The sequence below is a fragment of the Miniopterus schreibersii genome (genome assembly GCF_964146895.1).
Source record: "Miniopterus schreibersii genome assembly, chromosome: 15".
Lineage (NCBI taxonomy): Eukaryota > Metazoa > Chordata > Mammalia > Chiroptera > Miniopteridae > Miniopterus > Miniopterus schreibersii.
Genome location: NC_138115.1, coordinates 43,311,748 through 43,335,711, shown reverse-complemented (window position 1 = coordinate 43,335,711; position 23,964 = coordinate 43,311,748). Strand labels below are relative to the sequence as shown.

Genomic DNA, 23,964 nt, shown 5'->3' with positions numbered 1-23,964 from the left:
GAAAAATGAGGTCAAAATCCATGCATTCATCAAAATTAAAAGCATGAAAAAGCAAATGAAACTAGGAGAAAATATTCTGAATTACATATATCTGACAAAGAACTTGCCTCTAAAACATGTAAAGTTCTTCAAAGATTCATAAGAAGAAAAACCTCAGTTTTAAAAATTAGCAAAAGATTTCAACAGACACTTCACAAAAGATAAATGAATAATGGCTAATAAGCACATAAAAGAGTTGATCAACATCTTTATTAATCATGAGAATGCAAGTTAAATCACAATGAGACACTGGTAAACAAACTAAAATGGTTAAAATTAAAAAGACTCAATTAAAAAAAAAAAAGACAATACTAAGTGCTGATGAGGATGCAGAGCAACTGCATTTCTCAGGTGGGAACATAAATTGGAAAACAATCTGTCCGTTTCATATGAAGTTAAACATAACCAGCCATACAACTCAGCAATTCTAATCCTAGTTATTTACCTACGAGAAATAAAACATATCAACACAAAGATCTGTACATAAATGTTCTCATAGCATCAACAGTATGAAATGTCAGGTGAAAGAATAAACAAACTGATATTTGACCATAAAATGAAATACTGCTCAGAAATAAAAAGTATCAAACTGATACCCACAGCATATATAAATCTCAAAAGCATTATGCTAAGTGCAAGACACCCAACACATTATGAGTATACACTCTAGGTGCTTTACATACTGTATTACACACTGTAACGACAGTGCACTGTACTATATATGCTATAATATCTATATGCACATTACAATGACTTACATTAAGTTGTATAAAATGAAAAGCTAACCTATAGTGACAGGGAGCAGATCAGTAGTGCTGGGGGCCAGGGGAGGAGAAACTGAAGGGAAAGAGGCATGAGGGTGTATTTTAGGGTGATGGAAATGTTCTCTGTCTTGATCCCGGAGGTGGTGGTGGTTAAAACGGTATTCACATTTATCAATAAAACTGAACTATACATTTAAAACGGATATACTTTACTGTATGAAAATCATACAATAAAATCAATGAATCCACCAGAAACAAACAGGTTCAGAATACTGAATATATCATGTATCTTAACTTAAAAAGTTCATTTCTACTTCTCATTCCCCTCAAATAAATATCCTCTAAAATACAAATTACCGGTCAAATAGGTTCACTTTCAGTAATTAAATTTCTTCCAACTATATTTGGTACAGCTTAATAAATAAAGTGTTCCCAAGGGGGGGGGGGGGTGTGGTGTGTGTGTGTGTGTGTGTGTGTGTGTGTGTCTATATTTGCTATTTCACTTATCTTTGACATTCAGCTCCAAGGTCAGAAAGTAAAATGTTGATAAACTATTTCACTAAAGATCAAACAGAAAAGATTAGAACTTTAGATATAAATTTACAAAAGGTAAACTCTACCTACCCATTTGCCAAATTGGTGGCTTCTCTCATTTGAGCAATTGATCTGTTAACTAAATCAGCTTTCCTCTGAGTATAGGCAGCCAAAGCCTGCTGCACTGACACAGGAACCATCTTCTCAAACAGATCTGCAATCAGGAGTGAAAATTTCAACAAAATTTTGAGACAGAAACTCAAATTATAAAGTGACTGTTCATATTTCCTTTCCAATATTCATATAAAAGTCTACAAATACTTAAAGGTGAAATTAAATCACTACTGAAAGTTCAACAATGAAGAGAATTTTTAGATGGCTATGTTCATGGACAATTACAATGAAAGCTTTTTCTGTGAACTTAAGTTTACCTTTTAGATGTGTCTGTCATTGAGCTTAAGGAATCTTTGGTGAAGAGTTAAACATGAAAAACACTTCATTTGCTTTGGGCTACGGTGCCATGATTCAATTTCCAGCTCTTCCTAACTATACAACCTTGGACAAGTAAATTACTTAATCACTGTGCATCAGTATCCACATCAGTCATGAGGGGATAATAATAATATACTAGCCCACAGGGTTGTTGTGAAAAATAAATGAGTTAATATTTGTAAAGTGCTTAAAAGAGTGCCTGGCACATGGTAAACATTTTGTGTTTGCTAAACAGAACTAAGTAAAATAATCACCCTTTCCCAATAACAGAGTATTAATTATCCTTGGGATCTCAGCTACAGGCTACCATACATTGCATATATCTACAATATCCAAGGATATTATAACAGGTATTTATCTGATATAATCATGACTGCAGAATTTGATAGGTTTGAAGTCATATTTATAAATGTTTATTTTTAATGGCAGAATCTTAAATAAGATAACAAATGTTGACAAAATAACAACTGCTTATTTAAAGTCTTTATCATTATTCAAATGAAATTTCAAGTTTTCTGACTGTTGTATACTTTACTATATGCTATACTGCCACTTACTTTCCATTTTAAAATTCTACTATAGACATAACAATTTTTATTCTCATATTCATTTTGAACAAAATGAATGCAAAGTATATTCAAAGTATACAACAGCAACTGTGTGATTTTGGGCTACAAAACAGAAACAGGTTAAACTGGAGAAAAGATCCCAAGTAAGATTAAACTCCATCTGAATACTTGACATACCAGTGAATTTTTGGCTAATGGGTACATTGACCGGGGTAGATTTCACAAGTGTAGCTTTGCCAATAGGGTCTAGATCTTTGAGGTCTGGAACTCGATCATGATATATGAAGTCATTATCTTTCTTTGCTGCAGTAAGGGTACGGTTGATTTTGTCAGAAAAATCCTTCACATTGACATATTCATCATAGCGAGATGCCACTGTTTTAATCAATTCTGCTGCATGCTAAAAAGAAAATGTTTAAAAAATGTTACTTTTTCTCAACCAAGCACTGGTTTTATTAAAAACAAAACATAACAAAAAACCATAATTTGAGGATTTGCATTTCCAGCAATGTGGTCAACAGAATAACCTGGAAATTCTCCCATCACAAATTACCCCAAAAACGAAGAATAATACATAGCAGACATCCCTTTAAATACATGTGTGAATTACCAAGAAAATACAAGAAACCCCTGGGGCAATAAGTATAAATAGACACTGAGGAAGGCTGAATGCCTGGTGTTTCTGTAACCCAAAGGACTATCAATTGAAATGAATTTAAAACCCTCATGGAGACCTGATATGGGGTCTTGAAACTACATAAAGACAAAGAACTGAGAAACATCACTTTTACTACGTCACATGAAGGCAGGAACTTCAAAGGACTACACCCACAATGAAAGAATGACTGGCAAAAAATTACCCAGCAATATAGAAATTCAACAAAGAAACAAGCTGTCTCAGCACCAATAGAAAATTTGTTTTAAAAAAAAGTTTGCATGGTGTGGCTCAGTTGGTTGGGCATTGTCCCGAGCACCAAGAGGTCACTGATTCAATTCCTGGTCAGAGCACATGCCCGGTTTGTGGGCTCGATCCCCAGTAGGGGGGGTGCAGGAGGCAGCTGGTCAATGATTCTCTCATCAATGATGTCTTTATCTCTCCGAAATCAATAATAACTTTTTTTTAAAAAATCATTTTCTCTGATTATGTCAGTGTGGGGTATAATACCAGCATACATTGTATATATTTTTTAAGACTTGGGTTTCTTTTCTCATGAAAAGACTAATTAATATGAACTTCCTAAATGATACTCACATAGTATCTTCAAATATCCAGGCCTCTTCCTACCCTCTGCTCACCAATACCCAAAAATACAAACTAATAAACAGCCCTTATCCCTGCTGCAAAGTTGCCCCAGATGTCACAGCAAGTTCCTGACAACCCTAATGACTACCATATAGATACAACTGTATAGAAAGTCCTCTGCTGTTTACAGATGTATTTATATTACCACTGTCCTTCTCAAGCTAAGCTTATATATTCCAATTTAGACCAAGGCTAGGCCACAAATTAAGTACTGTATATCCTTTCTGGAGTCTAGTAATTAATATAGAATATTTTATATTAAAATAATTATGAGTAATAAAAAAGAACTTATATTTTGCATTAATTTTTTTAATAAAATGTGAGACTTCAAAAAGTAAGCAGCAGGTAAAGCCTATGAAAGCAATCACTTGTTTCCACTGATGGCGCAATGAGTGGGAAAGGTTTTCATGAGCAAACTTGGGAACTCAAGAAAAAAAATGGAGATCCAAGTTATTTAATTTTTACTTCTAAGAGACTCACCTGTAACCTTGCAATCTCTTCTCCAAATTTCTTTTGCTGTTTTGCCAGGATAGCCTGATGGTACTCAGCATTGGCCTGCATGATACAGTGCTTGGCAGCCAAGACAGGGAACACCTCCTGGAAATAAAAATACTGACCAGGGGAGAGTCCAACCACACAAACCACCACAGACAACATGGGATGCAGGAAGAAAAAGGAAAAGGAGACAGAAATTAGAACTACCCCATTAATGGTTTAGAGAGGTTAGTCATTAGGTGTAAACAGAAAAGACCACATGATTTTGCATGGGTTGAATTCAATAATTTCAATTTTTTTTCTTCCAATTAAAATTAAGGGATTTTTTTTAAAACTTTTTAGTGAAGCCAATTAAAATTTTTACAATTCTCTTTAATTGAGACATGAAGTCAACATTTTGTTTACAAAGAAAGGAAAGCATGCATTAGAAAGAGAAGCAGAATGGACAGTCAGAGGAGTAGCAAGCACAAGGCTTTAGAAGCTTTCTTATGAGCCCCTATCCAGCCCTTAGAGTTAACTAAAACCATTACTCACATACACTAATGAAACTGCTCTATAGCTGACTGTTTCATCATGTTTAAAAGACAAAAGACACAGTAAAGTAAGTTCCTACTTATATTCATATCCTGAAGCTTTTTAATAAAGATGATTTTTAGCCACATAAAAATTTAGCATCATATAAAAACTAACATTTCAGTATCATATACTCAAAAACACATAGCAAACAAACAAATGCACTAAGTTAATAACTAATATGATTCAGTGTTATTCCGTCCTTAATCTGTTTTGGAAAAAAAATCCATTCAAAATTAATTGTAAAAGAGCCAAAAACATGAACTAGAAAAGCAGTTACATGGGTAGAGGCTCTTCCAAAATGTCAAATCCTAGCCTGCAACCTCACTGATTTTAGGAAGTACATGTTATACAAAATCCAAGAAATATACTAGACAATCACCATCCAGACAAAAAAAATAAGAGAATCAAAAATTGAATGACTACCTGTGTGCTTTCCTGTCTCTCAATGAATAATATCATAGCTTCCTGGATCACTACTTGCAGAAATTTCAGTTTTATAACTAAAATATGAAAATATCTTATGAGCTTTATTAGTGAAAAGGGCAAAAATAAAAGACACCTAAATCTCAAACTGCACTCATGCCAGTTCTAAAATTAAGGCTGGAGCAACGTGGTACTTAAACAGGAGAGTTTCAAGGAATACCAGGAATGCTGCAGAGGTAGTTTCCAAGTCTCTGTAGGCAACAGTCTTCTCTTCATGACAAGACTGAATGGCCCAACAGGATGTTACAGAACATTGTGCAGCTGAACAAGAGGTCTTTCCGATGAAAAAGAGGTGAGAGGAGATCCCAAGTCTCTTTTTTAAGAGTAACACTATTAATACCCAAGAGTCCTGGGCAACATTCAACTGATCTCTTGAGGTATTTTAAATCTCTAGGAATCTTCACATTGTACATTTTCTGACTAAACTAACATGTTCTGATGAACTTACATGCTTTTTTTACTCCACCACAAAACTGTCTGCAACTTCGTAATTTAAAAAAATTTCTGAATGACTTATCAGTAAACTCCCCTACAAAAGCTCATGTGACAAATACCACATGCTACCATACAAATGAAACGAATTCCTTGAACATTTCTGAAAGAGTAGCTGAACCATACCACATTTCACTCCATCTCCAAGTTCCCCTTCTAACCATTCTAAACTTACTTATCAGTCTAATCACTTGCTTTGTCATTTATAAATGATCATCACTGACTAGTAATTTCAAATGCCACTTCGGAAAAGTTTACATTAAAATAATTAATACTTCCTGCAATAAACATGTGGTTTAAAGATGGTTGTTTTCCTTAGCTGTCCAACAACAGCCCAATTTTCCATCCCAGTTGACAAAACTTAATTCTAATCAAAATACTGGATGAGTTTGTTAAGTTTCCTTTTCCTTTTTCATTATGGCTGCTTTTGCGCTTTAAGATTCATCTTTAAGAAAACAGGACAAGAATCAAAAGTGCGAATAATCAACATGCTCAAGTATTCATGCTTGTACCAAATCACCAATGACTCAGAAGTACACAATGCCTTGAATTGATAAAATTATTGGAGATAGATACTCAAATACTTCTGAAAGAGATTTAGCTTGGAAAAACAAGTTTAGTGACGAGCAAAGGCGAAGGCATCCCCTAAATATAAAATAAATTTTCATGCATCTTAAATATTTCTACGAATACATTCTTCAAGTCACTCTCCTAAAATTTCAAAAACCTTTATAAAATGTAATTTTCAACTTGCTTCTTGTACGCAAAAATATCCAATATTTCCACATGCAAAACAACCAAGTACATATAAAAACAATAACTGACCTTAGGGAGAGTGTCTTTATACTGACACTGCTTGAAAGCATCACCAAAATAATCTGCAGCCTGATTCGCCAATTTAGCTATGATGGCATCTTTCATTTTATCTGGAATAAAATGTTAAATTGACCATTATAATTAGAATAAATAAAAATTAATCTTATATATCATGATTATACATGTCTTCAAAAATCCTTATTGATTAAATCAATTTATCTGCATGAAACTTAATTATTCCTCAGGCAACACTAAGAGTTAGAAAATAGTTTGGTGGTTGCCAGGAGCTGGGGGAAAAAGGGAATAGAGAGTGACTGCCAGTTGGGTATGAGGTTTCTTTTTGGGGTGATGATAATGTCCTAAAATAAGGGTGGTAATGGTCACAAAATTCTGAATATATACTATAAAACAATGAAGTATGTACTTTAAAAGGGTAAATTTTACTGTATAGGAATTCTATCTCAATATAAGGTGTTATTTCTGGAAAAAAGATTATTCCAGTTCATATGGCTTCCACATGATGACTGTTCCCTTATTTTTAATTTCTCTGCACTTACATATTCAGCACATATTCCGATCTGTCATACTAACGTACATGCCTTATAAGAATTAATCTTACTCCCTCATTGGCAGAGCCAGGGACTCTGCTAGATGGCTCAATCTTGTCAGTTCTCAATGAAACAAGACCTCCTTCCTCAAAGATGCTCTTCTTGACTAATGATTCTAAAATCAGCATGACTCCCCCTTCATCCTTACCCCACAACAAGACCAAACCACCTTATTGTCTTTATAGAAATTATCTCTCCTTAACATTACCTTAGCTACTTAATTTCTTGCTTATCATCTCCCCCACACTAAAGTATAAGCTTCCTGAAATAAAAAATCTTGTTTGTATCCTAACTCTATTTATCTGGAGCCTAGAACAGTGTCTGGAACATAGAAAGTACCCAATAAATATTTGCTAAATGAATGCATTTTTGACATATTACAAACCTACATAAATATTATTCCAGAGTTCACTGTTTTAAGACAATAGCTAACTATTTTATAAAAGACTTCAAATATAGCTTACATTCTTTTTTTTCTTTTTTTTAATATGTCTTTATTGATTTCAGAGATAGATAGATAAAAACATCAATGATGAGAGAGTTATTGATCGGCTGCCTCCTACACGCCCCCGACTGGGTACGGAACCCACAACCCGGGCATGTGCCCTGACCGGGAATCAAACCACGATAGCCTGGATCCTAGGTTGATGCTCAACCGCTGAGCCACGCCCGGCTGGGCTATAGCTTACATTCTTAAATGTGCATTTGTACAACCTTACATTCAGAAAAGGAAAGCCAAAAATTTTCAGTTGTGCATGTGTCAAGTTCAAAGAGAAAAAAGCTCTACACTGAACATGTTATGTTCTAATCGTCTTCTAATTTTAAAAATCTATCACTTCTTTTCACATGTAACAAAATGGAGGACAAATTGCAATTACCTCTTGTGGCCTTTAAAAAAAATACTTCTTGGGCCTGAGCCAGCATAATAAGACTGAGGGTCCCAACAGTATCTGGAGATATGTCCACAGTAGGCTCCCGATTTAAGGCAGATAAAACCGTCTCCTTAATATGTAAAAAGGCACCACTAGCAAACTAGAGGGGAAGAAAAGAATTTCTTTAAATTTCATAGGAACTCAGCAAGACTTAATTTTCCACCGTTACACACAACATCATTCCAAATGTTAGCTCAGTTGAACAGTTACTTATTTAAATTTTTATATTGTGCAAAACAGATCTAAAACATCTGACCTACAAACAATAAGGCTATTTTTCTAAAACACTACAGAGTAATAGGAAATTTAACAAAGATTAAGTCAATTGCAACAAAAAAAGTATGCTAACAAGACAAATTGAGTAAGCTTATTTTTAAATGTACTTACTCAAAACTAACATAAGAATAGAGTCAAGGATAAAATATTAAAATGTTTTTAGTACTGAAATGCACTTGGTTTAGTCCCAACAAATTCATGTCTCAAATAATTAAACATCCCATACTCAGGGAAACCTCAAATAGTACAGATACCTAGTCCTCTGAGGAACAGCATTACCGTCCATTGCTAATGATTTCTATTTGACTCTCAGAGCTCCTTGTGAAACACTACACATCAGATTTGTCTTCCCAATTATATTTTTCTAAGATTAAAATAACTGCTTTCATGAAACAAATGACACTGAGAAAAAGAAAGAAGTCAGTTTGGGATTAAAAGGTGTTGAAGGTTATACAAATAAGCTATGCAGATATAACAAAAGGTTAACTGTTTCAAGTGAAAATGGTGTTTTCTGCAGTCATGAAATATCATAAAACTACAGTACCTACCGGGAATGATAAACTGACCCTGCTTAGTAAACTAACAGAATCATAGACTAAAACAGCAAGAGATCCAGTCTCTCATTCACAGACATGGAACTGGAGGCCTACAGAGATTAAAGAACATAAGACAGGGCACACAGCTTGTTGGTGGCAAAGAGCCTAGACAAGAATCTAGGTCTTGTCACACCACCAGCTCTCTTTTCATCACTAGGTAACCTGCTGTGAATCACAGTGGTGACTCACACAATGGAATGTGCCCTCAATAATTCAGAATGTCCTCTAGGATCTCACATGCCAATTAACAATTACAATTAACAGAAAATTAAATAAAGTTTTACTTCATTATCACATTTTAAAATATTGACCATTTATGGCCTCAAAAAGGTATATATGCATTCATGTTTGTCATTTGATTGTATGGCAAGCAACAATGTGGAATACACTGTTTGCTTAAAGCATGTTTTCCTCTCGCTTTCCTAAAACAGCATTCCTCACCTCTCCCCTAAACTTCAACAATGGGAAAAATCAGACTCCACCTCTGAGACAATCAAATTCCAGAGACATGGGAGATACAGGAACGACCATTTGGAATTCCATTAAATTTGGAATCAGGACACATGAAACCCCAATGGACCATTTTATTAACACTTCTGCCATAAAATGAGAATGACATCACATAACATGCATCACAAGGTTCATCTGCGAGTCAAATAACATATATGAAAAAACTCTGTAAATTTTAAGGCAACATAAAATATGAAAACATAATTATAGATGTTACCACTTAATAATCACATATTGTTTAAACTGAAACAAAAAAATGAAAGTTGAGTAAATAATAAACAATTACCACACAAATCATATGCCATATTAGTGATAGTATAACACTGCATATTTTGACATTTAAATATGACCTCTCCACAAGTGTCAGAGTTAAACTTTTCTTGCCAACAGGCCTTAATTTCTGTGACTCTGGTGAAACTTTATATGTGTCTCACTGAAAGAAAAAATATATACAAAAATAATGTACAAAGTTTTTAAATGAGATCATTTATTTAAAAAGTATTTACCAAAGATTTCATCTCATACATTTCATAATTTGTTCTCCCAACATTTATTGAGCCTTTATTATGTGCCAGGCACTGTGCTAGGTGCTGGGTATACAATGGTGAGGGAAAACAGAGCTGGTTTATAGGTAAGTAGTTTATCTAAGAGCCTCAAAAATATAAATCAATTCATTAAAAAGTATACTACTTTTCAAGAAAACATCTGTGTGTAAAGAAACACCTATAAACCTAAATGCAAATTATTTTTAATTTAATCCAACTTAGCGTTTATCATTATGTAGTAACTACTGTTCTGCGTACCTGGTAATGCTTAGCAGCGATTTTCAATCCTTCATCATTATCCAGGTTCTGTTCTGCTGCAATCTGGCTAGCTAAGGCTGCACAATTGAACAACACACAGCTCTTTTCATATCCTAAGCTTGCAAGAGCTGTAAAAAATTGAGAAGGAAAAATTTATCAGATTATTTTTCTAAAGAAAATTAATGTTTCAAAGAGAAATACTATAACCTCTATCCCATTGGCTCTCACAAAAACAAGTTTCCAGACCTGTTTTCTCACCCATAATATGCTCCCATATTTCTAGCTGCCCTGCCAAGCATTTGTTTTCTTAACAATATTCCCATCATCTAAAACTCAACAGATCAATATATTGTTCTTTCCTTCTCTTTACGTCCACACTGTTATTAGTCAGGTGCAAAATGAAAAGTCATTCTCACATCATTTCTCACTTAAATTTAAATAAATTCTTTCTATTTTTCCATCACTTAAAGCCAATGCCAGAACCTCCTAGCTGGCCTTCCATGCCTCACTCCCTTACGCCAATATATCTCAGAAGATTAGCAAATTATCTGCTTAAAATACAATTCTGATCATGAATCTAAACACCTCACATCCTTTTAAAGAGCAACTAAAACAAACAAACAAACAAAAAGGGAAAATAACAATTGCTAAGTATGAGGAGAACTAGGAAACATCGTTCAAGGTTGGTGGGTTAGCCGCTGTTGGCAGTTCCTAAAAAAATTAGAAATAAAATTACCATATGATCCAGTAATTCCACTTCTAGGTATCTACCGCAAAGAGCCAAAAGCAGTCTCAAAGAGATATTTGCACACCCTTGATCATAGCAGTATTATTCACAGTAGTCAAAAGGTAGAAGAAACCCAAGTGTCCACTAGTGGATGCACAGAAAAAGAAAATGTGATATATACATACACTGAAATATTATTCAGATTTAAAAAGGAAGGAAATCCTGTCACATGCTACCACATGGATGAACCCTGAGGACATTACGCTACGTGAAATAAGCCAAACACAAAACTATATGGTTCCACTTATACGAGGTACCTAAAGTAGTCAAATTCATAGAATCAGAAACAGAATGGTGATTACCAGGGGCTGGGGAAAAAGGTGAAAAGAAGAGTTCTTGTTAAAGGATACAGAGTTTTAGTTTTGCAAGATCAAAAAGTTCTAGAGATCTGCTCTGGCCAGGTGGCTCAGTTGGTTGGAGCATTATCCCATACACCAAAAGGTTGAGGGTTCAGTTCCCAGTCAGGGCACATACCTAGGTTGCGGACTTGACCCCTGCCAATATGACTCTGTCAATAATGTTCAACCTGGATGAACATCAGAGCCACCCGGAGATATTTTCAAAGATACTAATTCTAGTGCCTCACTCTGAAATTTCTTCCTATCACATCTGGCATTCTGTAACTTTACCTTTAAATATATATCTGAATCTTTAACCTTTCCCCAGGTAATTCTAATGTTCCGCCAGGTTCAGAAACCACTGGACTACATGCTCTTTGAAACTCTTCTGGCATTCAATTCCATCTTTCTATTTTCCCATTACCCCTGAGATCTGAAAGCTTTTTCTCAGCCTCATTCCCAGGAATCTCTTCCACTATTTCCCCTGAATGTCGTATTCTCTAGCTCTGGCTTTCACACTCTTCCTAATCTATACTTTACCAGAGGGGATAAGTTTATTATCATTTAATAGTACTTGTTCCCAAATCTACCTCTTTTGAGCTTGAAATCCATTATTTCCAAATGCCAAAGACATAACAAAGAAAACTCAAACTCAACCTGTCTATTGAAAGGAATAAGTGAACAGGTCAAACCAAGTTATAAATCTTAACTGCTACTCTTCCCTCTGACTGATAGCAGACCCAGTCAGTTTCACCTCTGGTATGTCTCTTAATCCCACCCTTTCTCCTCTGACCCACATATACCCCTTGTCTAATTTCATCCATAATAACTCTCACAAGTCTCCTAACTGCCCTGTTTCTCCCTAGTCTCTGGAGTTAGGCTTTCTGGATTCATATCTCGCTTCATTAAATCCCTGCCATCTGACCTTAAAAGTCACTTAATCTTTCTAAATCAGTTTGCTCAACTGTTAATAACAGTGCCTTTCCTCATTAGCTACTGGGGAGTTCAGTAAGATAGTATGTGTAAAGCCCCTGCCACAGTGCCTGGATGGAGTAAGTACTCAATAAATGTTAGCTATTTAATACATAAGAGGGAAGAATACAAAACACATAAGCATACTATTTACAACTCCTCAAAATCTGCTTTCCAATGTCTTCCCCTCCATAATCCCCAATTCAACCTATGGTTTCAAGTCTTAACAATAATTAATATTAACATGTATTGTATATAATTTATACTGAACAATATTGTTATGTAACAGTATATAGTATATAGTCTATCATACATATGTAGTTCATATCACACATTACCTATGGTTATATATATTATTATTCACTGCAGCTAGTATTTACTGAGCACTGTTCTGAGTTTACAAGTATTCACTCATTAATACACACCAGAACCCAATGAGATAAATGGTGCGTCACAGAACTATTCCCCACTTCACACAGATGAGTAAATTAAAGCACGGAGAGGTTATGTGCTGAGCTAGCAGATCTAAAAGCCTCTCTCTTCTGACCTCTGGTTATAATGTTCTACTTATAATGTTATTTTCTACCTGGAAAAAACAAATTCCTCCTTCAAGGTCTAACTGAAGCATTGCTTACTTTCAACAGGCAGGATTAACTTCCTCATCCACTCTCCTCTAGGTCGGTTCACAGACTGGCCAACTTTCTTCCCAACCAGCCTGAATACAACTGTCTCATCACTTTTATAGCTAGGACAGTGCCTGGCAAGGCAGAGGCTCTCTACAAAAATTTGGGAATTGCATTAAAAGTAAAAAGAAAAGAAAATGTAAAAAATTTTATTATTTAAAAAGATACATTAGAAGCAATTTTTAAAACCTAAAACAAAGTGTTTAGACCATGTTTCCTAACATTTTTTATTTAAAAATTACATACCCAACTTTACAGATCCTCCAAAAAGTGAACCTTTATCAAAAGCATCCTTCCAGGTAAATGTCAAGCAGATCTTGATAAAGAGAAAATAGAAAATTATGTTACCTTCTTGGATCTTATTAAATATTAAGTCTCTTTCAAAGACAAACTCACAATGAGGAAAAAGACAAAAGCTTCAACCTGTCTAAAACATTATCTTCTCTAACCAGCCAAGTCCTTTCCCTTTACTGGCCATAATTTTTTTTTTAAGTAAAATACTGGCACTAAGTTATTTCAAATGGTTACTCTACTTCAGTAACTGTACATATATATTGCCTCCTCCAAAACACATGCTCTCATTCATCTTTATAAACACAAAATGGACTGAACAGAATAAGAACTTAATTGTCAAATAAGCCAAGAGAAGCATAGGTAACAAAGTAAGTACTACAGGTTTCCCAGAAGATAAAACACAAACTATTCCATGACAAAAGCAAGAGAATGCTTATCTTTGATCGATGGGATAAGATCATTTATTTCTTGATTTGGATAGTGGTTATACATGTATATTCACTTTAAGAAGATTCAAGCTATACACATATGTTCACTTTTCTGTATGTATGTTATACATGAGTAAAGAGTTTACTTAATAATTAAAAAACTGCATCTCATGCTTCTAAAATATTCTGCATATAAAAATTCAAAAGAAATTAGCCTCTTTTAAATTATGTGTTGCAATCTAATTTTTTATCTCTAGATTAGAGAAATTTTCAATATATACAAAACTAGTGAGAATAACATAATGAACCCCCTCATACCTATCACCAGTTTTTAGCCTTTTGTCTTCTTGTTTCATCTACCACCCCCACTTTCCCTGTCCACCCACCTCCCACCCCAAACACACATATTTTTTCCTGGAGTATTTTAAAGCAAATCTCAACATATTATTTCACCTCTAAAATTTTTGAAGTATTTTTCATAAACTATTTTAAAATTTAGAAATGTCAGAGAAATTAAAAACTTCCAAGTCTCCCAAATAAAACTGTAATAAATTATCAGCATTTTCAATATCTAGCCTTTCAGAAAAAGTAAAGTTGACATACTTATAGTATAACATCCAATCATAACAGCATTTGCAACGTTACATGCAAATATAACTTGTGAAAATAATTTTTAAAGTACATAAACTGAAACTAAAACTTCCTGAATTACACAAACACACACACACAGAAGTCACTGAGGAATGACATGAGCAGAATTCAAAGACACAGATTCATATCAGATGGGCCTAAAAGCTTCTAATTTGTATGAAAAAGTCTCACAAAAACCTCAAGACAGTGAAGAGGCACCATTTATTTTAATAAAATGATACCATGAGTGGGAGGAAATGGATGACTTGCCATTATTATCATATAACTTTACAAATTAAATAAATGACTTACCTGATTTTCAGAAAATGGGAACTTAGGTTCAATGGAACAAATCTGATCATAATATCTAAAAAACAGAGCAAAATTAAAAATTAGCAGAGTTAAATATTATACATTTATGTAAACACAACTGGTTAAAGTGTATATGAACATTATTCATGCTTACTTTGAGTGGCCCACAAATCAATCAGCCATTTTAAAGTTAATGAACATAATCTTTTAATGTGTAAACCAGGAGCTAAATGCATGCAATGAAAAACTCTGAACAAAAACTCATTCTCCCACCAAAGAAAAATACTCATCAAGTATTATGAATTAAAAGCAAATATCTAGCCCAGCCGGGCATGGCTCAGTGGCTGAGCATCGACCTAGGATCCAGGCTATCAGGGTTCGATTCCCGGTCAGGGCACATGCCCAGGTTGTGGGCTCGATCCCCAGTCAGGGGAGTGCAGGAGGCAGCCAATCAATGACTCTCATCATTGATGCTTCTATCTCTCTCTCCTTCCCTCTCTCTGAAATCAATAAAGATATATTTAAAAAAAAAAAAAAAAAGCAAATATCTAAATAGGAAAACCAAAATATTTCTTAAAATACTATTTATTAGGATAACTGTTTATATCCATTGAGCAAATTAATATCTCTGGTAAACTGCTCATTATTAACAGGTTTGCCAACTTTCAAAGGGGTTTTGGGTATGTCCACTTCTGTCCATCTCCATCACTGCCACAGTTTGTCAGCTACTGCCTTTATGGTAGACTAATCTAAAAGTTTCCTGGTCAACCTGTCTCATTTTCTCCTTTCCCATTCTTTTTTCTTTTCTTTTCTTTTCTTTAATCCTCACCGAATGACATGTCTTAATTGATTTTTAGAGAGAGAGAGGAAGGGAAGGGGGGGAGAGGGAAAGAGAGAAACATCGATTAGTTGCCTCCTGTATGAAACCCTAGGTATGTGCCCTGACTGGGAATCAAACCCGGAACCTTTTGGAGTACAAGGCAACACTCCAAACAACTGAGCCACCCGGCCAGGGCCTTCCTCATTCTTTTCAATACATTATCTACAGAGCAGCCAGAATGATCTTCAAACATGAAGCAGTCTTCCCGTCACCAGGATGACCTTTGAGCTAGCAAACCGGATGAGGTGGTATCCAAAGCCAAGCTTTCCAACTGGCCTCTAATATTTCCTCCTTCCCTTATCATCTCCCACCCCTTCATCAGGGCTATCTTTCCAATGATTATTTCTGAGGTCAAGTTTTTGGAAGAAGGGGCAACGTGTCTGAGATCAAGTTTTTAGTTGGGATGGTCATGAGTTTGGTTACAAACAGAAGAACTGAGCAGTTAAGTAAATACATTGAAGATAATGGGAGCCAGGTTTCTAACTATCAGAGAAAGGAGTTACTAATAAGGGAAGAATAAATGCTGTGGCTTTGGGATGGAACTAGAGGCATCAATGCGAACTGATTTTTTTATATAGAAAAATACAAAAAACAGGTGTAGTGGTGTGTAAATGTGTATATTTCCTAAATGTGTATGTTGAGAGGGTCCAGAAGCAGTAACACCTAGGTAGCAATAAGCATACCTAGTGCCCAGATAAATAATGCTCTGCATTAAAAGGAGTCAATTCTCCTTAGAGAGATGAGTGACTCCGTGACTGAGACTGAGAAAACTGAAGATTCAAGCCTAAAACATCTTGCTATGCCAGGAAGTTAGGTAGTACTCAAACAATGATGACAGCATGCCAAAAGGACACCGGAATTAGCTTTCAGGGGCTAACCATGTTTAGACAATTTAAATAAAATAACAAATCATAACACATTCAGGAAAATAAGAACAGTTCTGAAGTAAATATAATAAACAGATGAATAGAGAAAGCTCTACCCTGCTATATAATGCCAACTAATAAATCTAGAAGGAATAGTGGAGTTATTAGAAAAACCACCGTTTGGCACCTTTCAGAATATAATACCCGACTGAGGTAAGATTCATCAATGAATGCTAAAACATAAAAGTTTGATGGAAACAAGTTACTACATACACAGTCTCAAAGTATCTTCCCACAAAATACTTACTTAGTACAACATACTTATTAATTGTAAGGTTAAGAAACCTGGGAAATACCATCTTAATCAAGTGATAAAAGTTAACATTACCAGCAACAGGACAAATCAAATAATGTTCTTCCTAATATGTACATTATCAGTATCACTTTGATGGCATTACTGCCCAAAAATGCATAAGTCACGAGAAAATATGAGACAAATCCCTACTGAGGAACACTCTACAAAGTAACGACCCTATACTCTTCAAAAATGTCAAGGTCGTGAGGAACTGTTCCAGGTTGAAGTAGACTAAAGAGACAACAATTAAAAGAAACGCAGGATCCCGGATTCGATATGGAACCTATAAGCATTATCAGGAGAATCAACAAAACTTTAATGAATTATGTAGATTAAATGGTAATAGTCAATCAACGTTAATTTCATGATTTTGAAAGTTGTACTGTGGTTATAAAGGACAGTACTCTTATACGTACTTAGGAAAGAAACACTGAAGTATTAAGTGCTCAAACCCTATAATATATTCCCATTATTCTTAAAACTACATCCAAAAATTTGACAAGGTCTGGCATTACCTGGCCATCATTCAACTCTCCAAGCCTCATCTTAGAATATTCACTGTGCATTCTAGTCACTGAAGTCTGTGCTCTCTCCTGGCCCTAGGCTTTCACACATTTTTTTTCTCTGTACCTGGGAACTTTTCCCAGCACAATTTCCCAACTTTCTTGTATAGGCTGACAGGTCATCAAAGAAGCCTTTCCTCATGCATTCATTCAACAAATATATACTAAGAGCTTACTATGCAACAAACACAGTTTTAGGGCATAGGAATTCAGCAGTAAATAAACATTTTAAAATGTGTGCCCTCATGAAGCTTACTTTTTGGGGAGGGAAGGAGACGACAAACAACCTAAGTTAAAATATAGTACAGTAGGTAGTGGTAAGTGCTATGGAGAAAAACAAAGAGATGAGAGGGATCTGGTGTGTGTATATCTTTGCATTCTCCACACTATTTGATTAACACATTGTAGCAATATCATTAGCGCTAACATTATCTCAGTATCTTCACCCCCAAGCCAACAATCAGAATGTAAGCAACAGCTGTGAAGCAAAATTGAACAGCAATATTTTCTTCCCTGATCTATAAAGCACTAGTGCTTGAAAAAATTTTCAGAAATTATGAGCCTAGTCCCATCAACTTTATTTTACAGATGAAAAAGATACTTTCATAATGCAACAAACTAAATTTTAACCCACAAAAGGGTGACAAATCTATTCAGAAATTTTACAAAACCTATATAAATGACTCTAAAGTTAAAGAAAACAGAACTAAAATTACAAACTATTAAAAAATATCAATGAGAATACTACATATCAAAACCAGCTGGATGCAGCCAAAAGCAGACTCAGAAAAAATACAGTCCTAAAGTAAAACTAGATTCAGTTTTTTAAAGAGTTAGCTGCAAACCTTTAGCACATCTGATCAAGGGGCAAAGTCATATAACACAGGCACAATCCTAGGAATAAGGAAAAAACTGTAAACACAGGTTATAAGGAGAATAAAACATATGTGAGAAAAGATATCACAAACACAACGAAGAGACAAGAAACGGACTTAAAGATTATTTGCAATATACTTAAGGGAAAGGGATCAATTGCCAGAAAAGGTAAGTAACTCCTAAAATTCAGTAAGGAAAAAACTAGCAACCTAGAAAATGGGCAAAGAAAAAAAGAACAGGCAATTCACAGAAAAAGAAACTAAGTGACCAGTAAATGTAAGATGACGGACCTCTGAGAAATCAGGGCACTGTGACCTAAAACAAGGTACCATCTCTCATCCATCAGTTTAGCAAAAAGCAATAATTCGAATTATTAATCAGCAAGTACGTGGAGGAAGGATGTGGACCCAGAAGAATAAAACACTCACATGTACCTGCTAATGAAAATGTAAATTGATACGACCACTGTGGAGAGATGAAAACGCAGACACCCTAATTCACTTAAACAAAGAGATATGAATAAACACCCTTTGCTGCTCCCTCCCAAAATGCCACTAAAAAAAGAAATTAAAATTAAAAACATGTAAATGCACAAGGATAAAAAGAATAGGGAAGGGCACAACAGAATACAAGAGGTTTCAGTAAAATTTTGTAAAAGGTGAAAAGTGAATAAAGCAGAGAAAGCTGAAAATCTAACTGCCTAGAAGAGGGGGAGCCAACAAAGTATAAGCCTAATCATGTCAGAAGCCAGCAAGAATCTGAATTAAAAAGCCTGAGGTAACACTGAAGACAGGTTTCCCATGAGGCTGGGAAGAGAAAGTGCAGTGGACAATCTGAAACCTTCAGGCTCCCAGAGCCTCTCCGCAGAGAGCAGGCTCCCCACAGGAATGTTAGGGACACGAGGCACAGCTGAGCAGGGAGCAGGGGGCTGAGAAACGACGGCTGGGGGTGCTGCTGTCGACACCACTCTCTCCCCTTCCTTACCAACAAAACCCAGACTTTAGCTGGGTATGTGGCTGCCTTGAATAAAAATCCCTTTCCCTGTCCTACCCCTCTGTGAGATGCAGACACACACAATGGCCAACAGCACATGAGCAGGGTACTGTGGGGCAGTTTCCAGGAAGCTTTCTGGAAGCCGAGCCCTCTGCCTCCTCTCTCCCTTCCTCTATGCCGCTGCCTGAAACTTGGATATGACTGCTATCTGGACCCTAAGAAAAAGAATTCTAGGTTTTACAGAGCAGAGAGCTGGAAGGAGCCTGTGCTTGATGAACTTCACAGAACTTTACTAGCCCTGACTACCAGAACTATCAACTTTTTACACAGGAAAAAAAATCATAATTTTTAACTCACTGATGACTTGAGATCTACCACATACAGCTGCATCCAAACCTGATACAGGTGCCACACTAAAAATAGATGGCATAAAAGACTGCATACAGGATTGCTGAGATCCCCATTATCCATTCCCCCAAATTTCAGAAAGCTGACAACTAGGCTTTTTCATGGAAAGAGACTGCACGCTTTCTCTCTAAAAATACTAAATGCCACAAAAAACATGGACGCTTATATCCGGGGCTTCCAAAAAAAACCCAGGATTCCCATCTGATCACCCTGAAGTTCACCATTTACCAAGGCTCTTCTAATCAATTTTTAGTTAAAGCCACTTTATGAAGGATGACACTAACTCTCAATATCACACACATAAATGTGTATTTTAGGAAATTTTAATAGAACATCTCCATGTTAGTAATAATAAAAAGGCAGGTCCATCACCGGACTTCTTTGCCGAGCTGTGTACCAGTACTGACCAAGCTAGCTTCTATTCTTTAGGAATTAGCTTAACCCCTCCTTTTTGAAAATTTTATTTAAAAGTTCATTAGGTTAAATACACATTCAGTTAAATTAATGTTCAGTTTACACAATTATCCAACGTAATTATTAAAAGATATTTTGCTTGACTAGAATGGATAGCTCACGAATGTTTGACGTTGACAGCATATATACCCAAAAAACTTTTGCACACACCTCCATTATAAACGGTAATAGACTGTAGTATATCTGTTAGTTTACCCTAACCCCATTAGAAGAGCAAGAAGTGGGGGGAAACAGTAGTTGATAATGAACGATAATATAGCGGCGACTAAAGAAACATGGTGAATTTCAAAGAGGCTATCTGTGCAACAGCCCTGTACCTAGGAACAGTTCTCACACTTATGTCTGGGAAAATAACAAAGGGATAAACAAACACAGCAGAACTCTATCAGTACCACAATCCACTATTCTCTCATGTCTGCAGTCTTAAACCCATGTATCAATTGTCACTGAAGACTCCAAGCTCCCTAAGGGTTGGGACCAAATCAAACCCTCTAGTCAACAAGATTGTTATCACAGTGTTTGTTATACCCATGCTTTTTTTTTTTTAAATATCTTTGTTGATTTCAGGGAGAGGGAGAGAGAGAGATAGAAACATAAATGATGAGAGCATCATCATTGATCGGCTGCCTTCTGCACGCCCCATACAGGGGATAGAGCCTGCAACCCGGGCATGTGCCCTGACCGGGAATCGAACAGCGATCTCCTGGATTCTAGGTCAATGCTCAACAGCTCAGCCACGCCTGGCTGGGCATACCCATGCTTTTTTAATATTACTAATGGAAAACCCTCCCTGAACGCTATTCGTGTCTACATAAAAATTGCTTTGGAGATTTTTTTAAAGTTTGTTGATTCTAAAAAAATGCCTAAGTGTTCCCTAGGTTAACTTAAAAAAAAAAAAAAAATGCTCGCACTAAACATCAAGCTAATGATCTTTACAACCCAACAGTCTTATCTTTAAAACTGACACCATAAGAGTCCATAATCTCTCTAAGCAATCTACTCAGTATCCTGCTTTTGGGGAACCAGATCTTCCCCAACCCGCACTGCTTTGATCCCTGGGGGATGGAGAAGTTAAACCAGCTGAGTGACTCAGACGAGGGCAATTAAATATGCACATTTCCCACTATCATAAATGGGCACAAGCCAACCCAATCACAGGTCTTCCACCAGAGCTAAGGAGAAAAAAAACTCTTATGTAAGATCCTGTGTTGTGACACTGTAATTACAGTAGACCCATCAGTGGCCATCTCTCCCAGTACAGGAACAAAGCTCAGCTAAGAGGGAATCAAGATGGAGGCAAGAGGATGCCCAGTGATCCCTAAAGCTAAGGACGCAAAGCTGCTAAACTTTTCAGTTACCAGAACAAATAAGCTAGTTTAACCTGGGCTTCTCCTACTTACATCCCAATACAACTGCGCTGCTCCCGTTAAACAAGGAGAGTATGTTACTCGTAGGAAATGAGATCACGAACAAGGCAGGCGAAAGAAACCTTTCAACTTATAAAGTGCTATAAAAAGGTTCTTCTAACTGGAAAGTGCCAGAAGAGAAATTCATTTAAAAAAGCATGAGCTCAATAAGCAGCTGCAAGAGAACAAACTTAACTCCATTCTGTGTATACCTGTTTGTGAACGAAGTGATTTTCAGCAATTTATCTCGAACCTTCTACATGTCATTCAAGTTTCATTTCAAATAACTGCAGCGCCTAGCCTTTGGAATTTTCCACCTGTCGTTTGATGATGAAGAACTTAGGAAGATGGCTCATTTCAAGGCGACAGTGTAACCAGTCACACACACACATTTTGTCCCAGTGTCCCCAAGTTCCCACTTCCCCGAAGCAATTACTATTTTGAAATCAAAATCTGGCCAAGAAACACAGCCACACAACACACACGCACACAAAACGGGGGTCGTGGCAGCCCGTTCCTCCGAGGTTCGGGCTCCACCGCGCCCCGGCGGCGGCCCGCGGGACGGCCGGCGCTCACCAGGAAAGAATGCGCGCCACACCTACGCGCCCGGCCCGGCGGGGAGGGCGGGGCGGCCCGCACCCGGCCGTGGGCGTGAGGGGGGAGCGGGGCCGGCGGAGGGAGGAGGGGGCGGCGGCAGACGTCCCCGGCCCGGCCCCAGGCCCACCTCAGCAGCGTCTCCAGCGCGCCCTCGTGCTTGTCGAGCGGGCGGCCGAGCGCGGCGCGGCGCAGCTTGCTGAGCTCCTCCGCCGCGCGGCAGTACTGGGCCTGCTCCTCGCCGCCGCTCGGGTACGTCTGCTGGATGAACTTCACCAGCGGCTTGGCCAGGTCCACCTCCGAGGTCTTTTTCAGCTGTACCGAGATGAACGTCGCCATGGCGAGCCCCTCGGTCGCCGTTCCGGCTGAAGAAACTGCGGGACAGCGACGAGGCCGAGGAGCGCCGGCGACCGGGCTGGCGGACTGGCGGACCCCAAGGGCCGACGGACGTGCGCGCTCGGCCTGCGCTCCGAGCCGGCCACTTCCGGGAGCTCCGGCGCAGGCGCCGTCGGCGCGCCGCCCGCGGTCACGTGAGGGAGGCTGGGCGGTGGCCCCGCGCACCTGGGCCCGGGTGGGTCTGCGCCGCGTCGGGAGGTCCGGACTCCGGCTCGCGTGGCGGTCTCCGCTTCCTCACCGCCGCCACCTGTGGACGGACGCGCTCGTGTAAAAGTAACCAGGCATTCCTTCACGCAGGCCGCTCGGCGAGGCCCGCCACTGCCCCCGCGACAGCCTGCGGGGACCCCGTGCCAGGCTTACGGCCTCGGGGCATTGTGACCTGTGGGGGTTCATTCCGGGCTGCTGTGCACGAGCGCTGAGCGCACAGTGAGCCCAAAAGGCAAGGCCCCTGCCGTGCACGCTTCAGGTAAGGACTCAGATACTCAAGTGACCAAAAAAAATGTTCATAGTACAAAAAACAGGGTCTTTGGGATGTGGGATATTAGGGTCCCTCGGAAAAACCTGATTTAAACCAGGTCATTAGGGAAGGCTTTCCTGAGAAGGTAAACTTGAAACGACCAGCTTGAAAAGATGCCTGGCATTACAAGGAGGGGAAAGTGGCGAGGGAGAGGCCCCCAGGGAACGGGCGCAGCGCGTGCAAAGGCCCGAGGAGGGAGCGCTTTGCAGGTTCAGGGAGGTGAAACCAACGCTGCTGCAAAAAAAAACTTTAAAAAGCAGGTGAAGAATGGAATGGAATAAAGCTGGAAAAGTAAGCGAGCGTCAAAGCCTTCAGAACCTTGTGTACCAAGTTAAAGAGTTTGTGTTGTAGTATAAAGCAAAGGAAGCTGTAAATGACACTTAAGCAATAGTAACATTATACAATTCACAATTTTAAGTGGCCAACCTGTGCATCTATCTGATAGGGTATCTCTTGATGAGATGCAGTATGAAGTATAGAGTATCATCTCTGACGCATTCCAGGCAAAAATGTTTAACTTGAATCTATCCAACTTCTGCATCTAACACAACTTATAAGAAATGCAGGGGATAGGAGAGCAAACTAAATAACACCATAGGAAGTGACCAAACAAATCCAGAAGGTGAAACATTCAGCGGGATAACTGGCCCCATCTCTTCAACAATTTGTTATGAATCAGGCCACTACTCTATGAGAAGAATTTTAAGGGACATAAGAGTCTGGATTAAATTCCAGTTTGAAAAGACGACCTATAAAATGCATTTGCAGGACAGTTGAGGAAATTTGAATATAAATGGACTGAATATAAGATGAAAATATATTGCCATGGAAGGTGGGGATCGTTAACTGAAATGAGCAAGCTACAGAACCATGTATATGTTACAATATCTCATTTTGGTTACAA

General features: G+C 37.6%; 1 protein-coding gene across 2 annotated transcripts in view; it reads right to left on the bottom strand.

The window, feature by feature from the left end:
- Positions 1–22,636, bottom strand: part of PDCD6IP (programmed cell death 6 interacting protein) — a 44,317-nt gene extending 21,681 nt beyond the window's left edge. Inside the window, exons 1-9 of one of the 2 annotated variants that reach the window (XM_081159355.1) lie at positions 22,278–22,636; positions 14,733–14,787; positions 13,315–13,384; positions 10,289–10,416; positions 8,050–8,203; positions 6,573–6,673; positions 4,182–4,313; positions 2,576–2,798; positions 1,428–1,551 (exon numbers count right to left, since the gene is read on the bottom strand). In XM_081159355.1, coding sequence (XP_081015481.1) covers positions 1,428–1,551; positions 2,576–2,798; positions 4,182–4,313; positions 6,573–6,673; positions 8,050–8,203; positions 10,289–10,416; positions 13,315–13,384; positions 14,733–14,787; positions 22,278–22,486 — 1,196 coding nt within the window. In that variant the 5' untranslated portion in view covers positions 22,487–22,636. The remainder of the gene's footprint in view (positions 1–1,427; positions 1,552–2,575; positions 2,799–4,181; positions 4,314–6,572; positions 6,674–8,049; positions 8,204–10,288; positions 10,417–13,314; positions 13,385–14,732; positions 14,788–22,277) is intronic. The other variant, XM_081159356.1, reaches the window with a different exon arrangement.
- Positions 22,637–23,964: the final 1,328 nt, after the last annotated feature.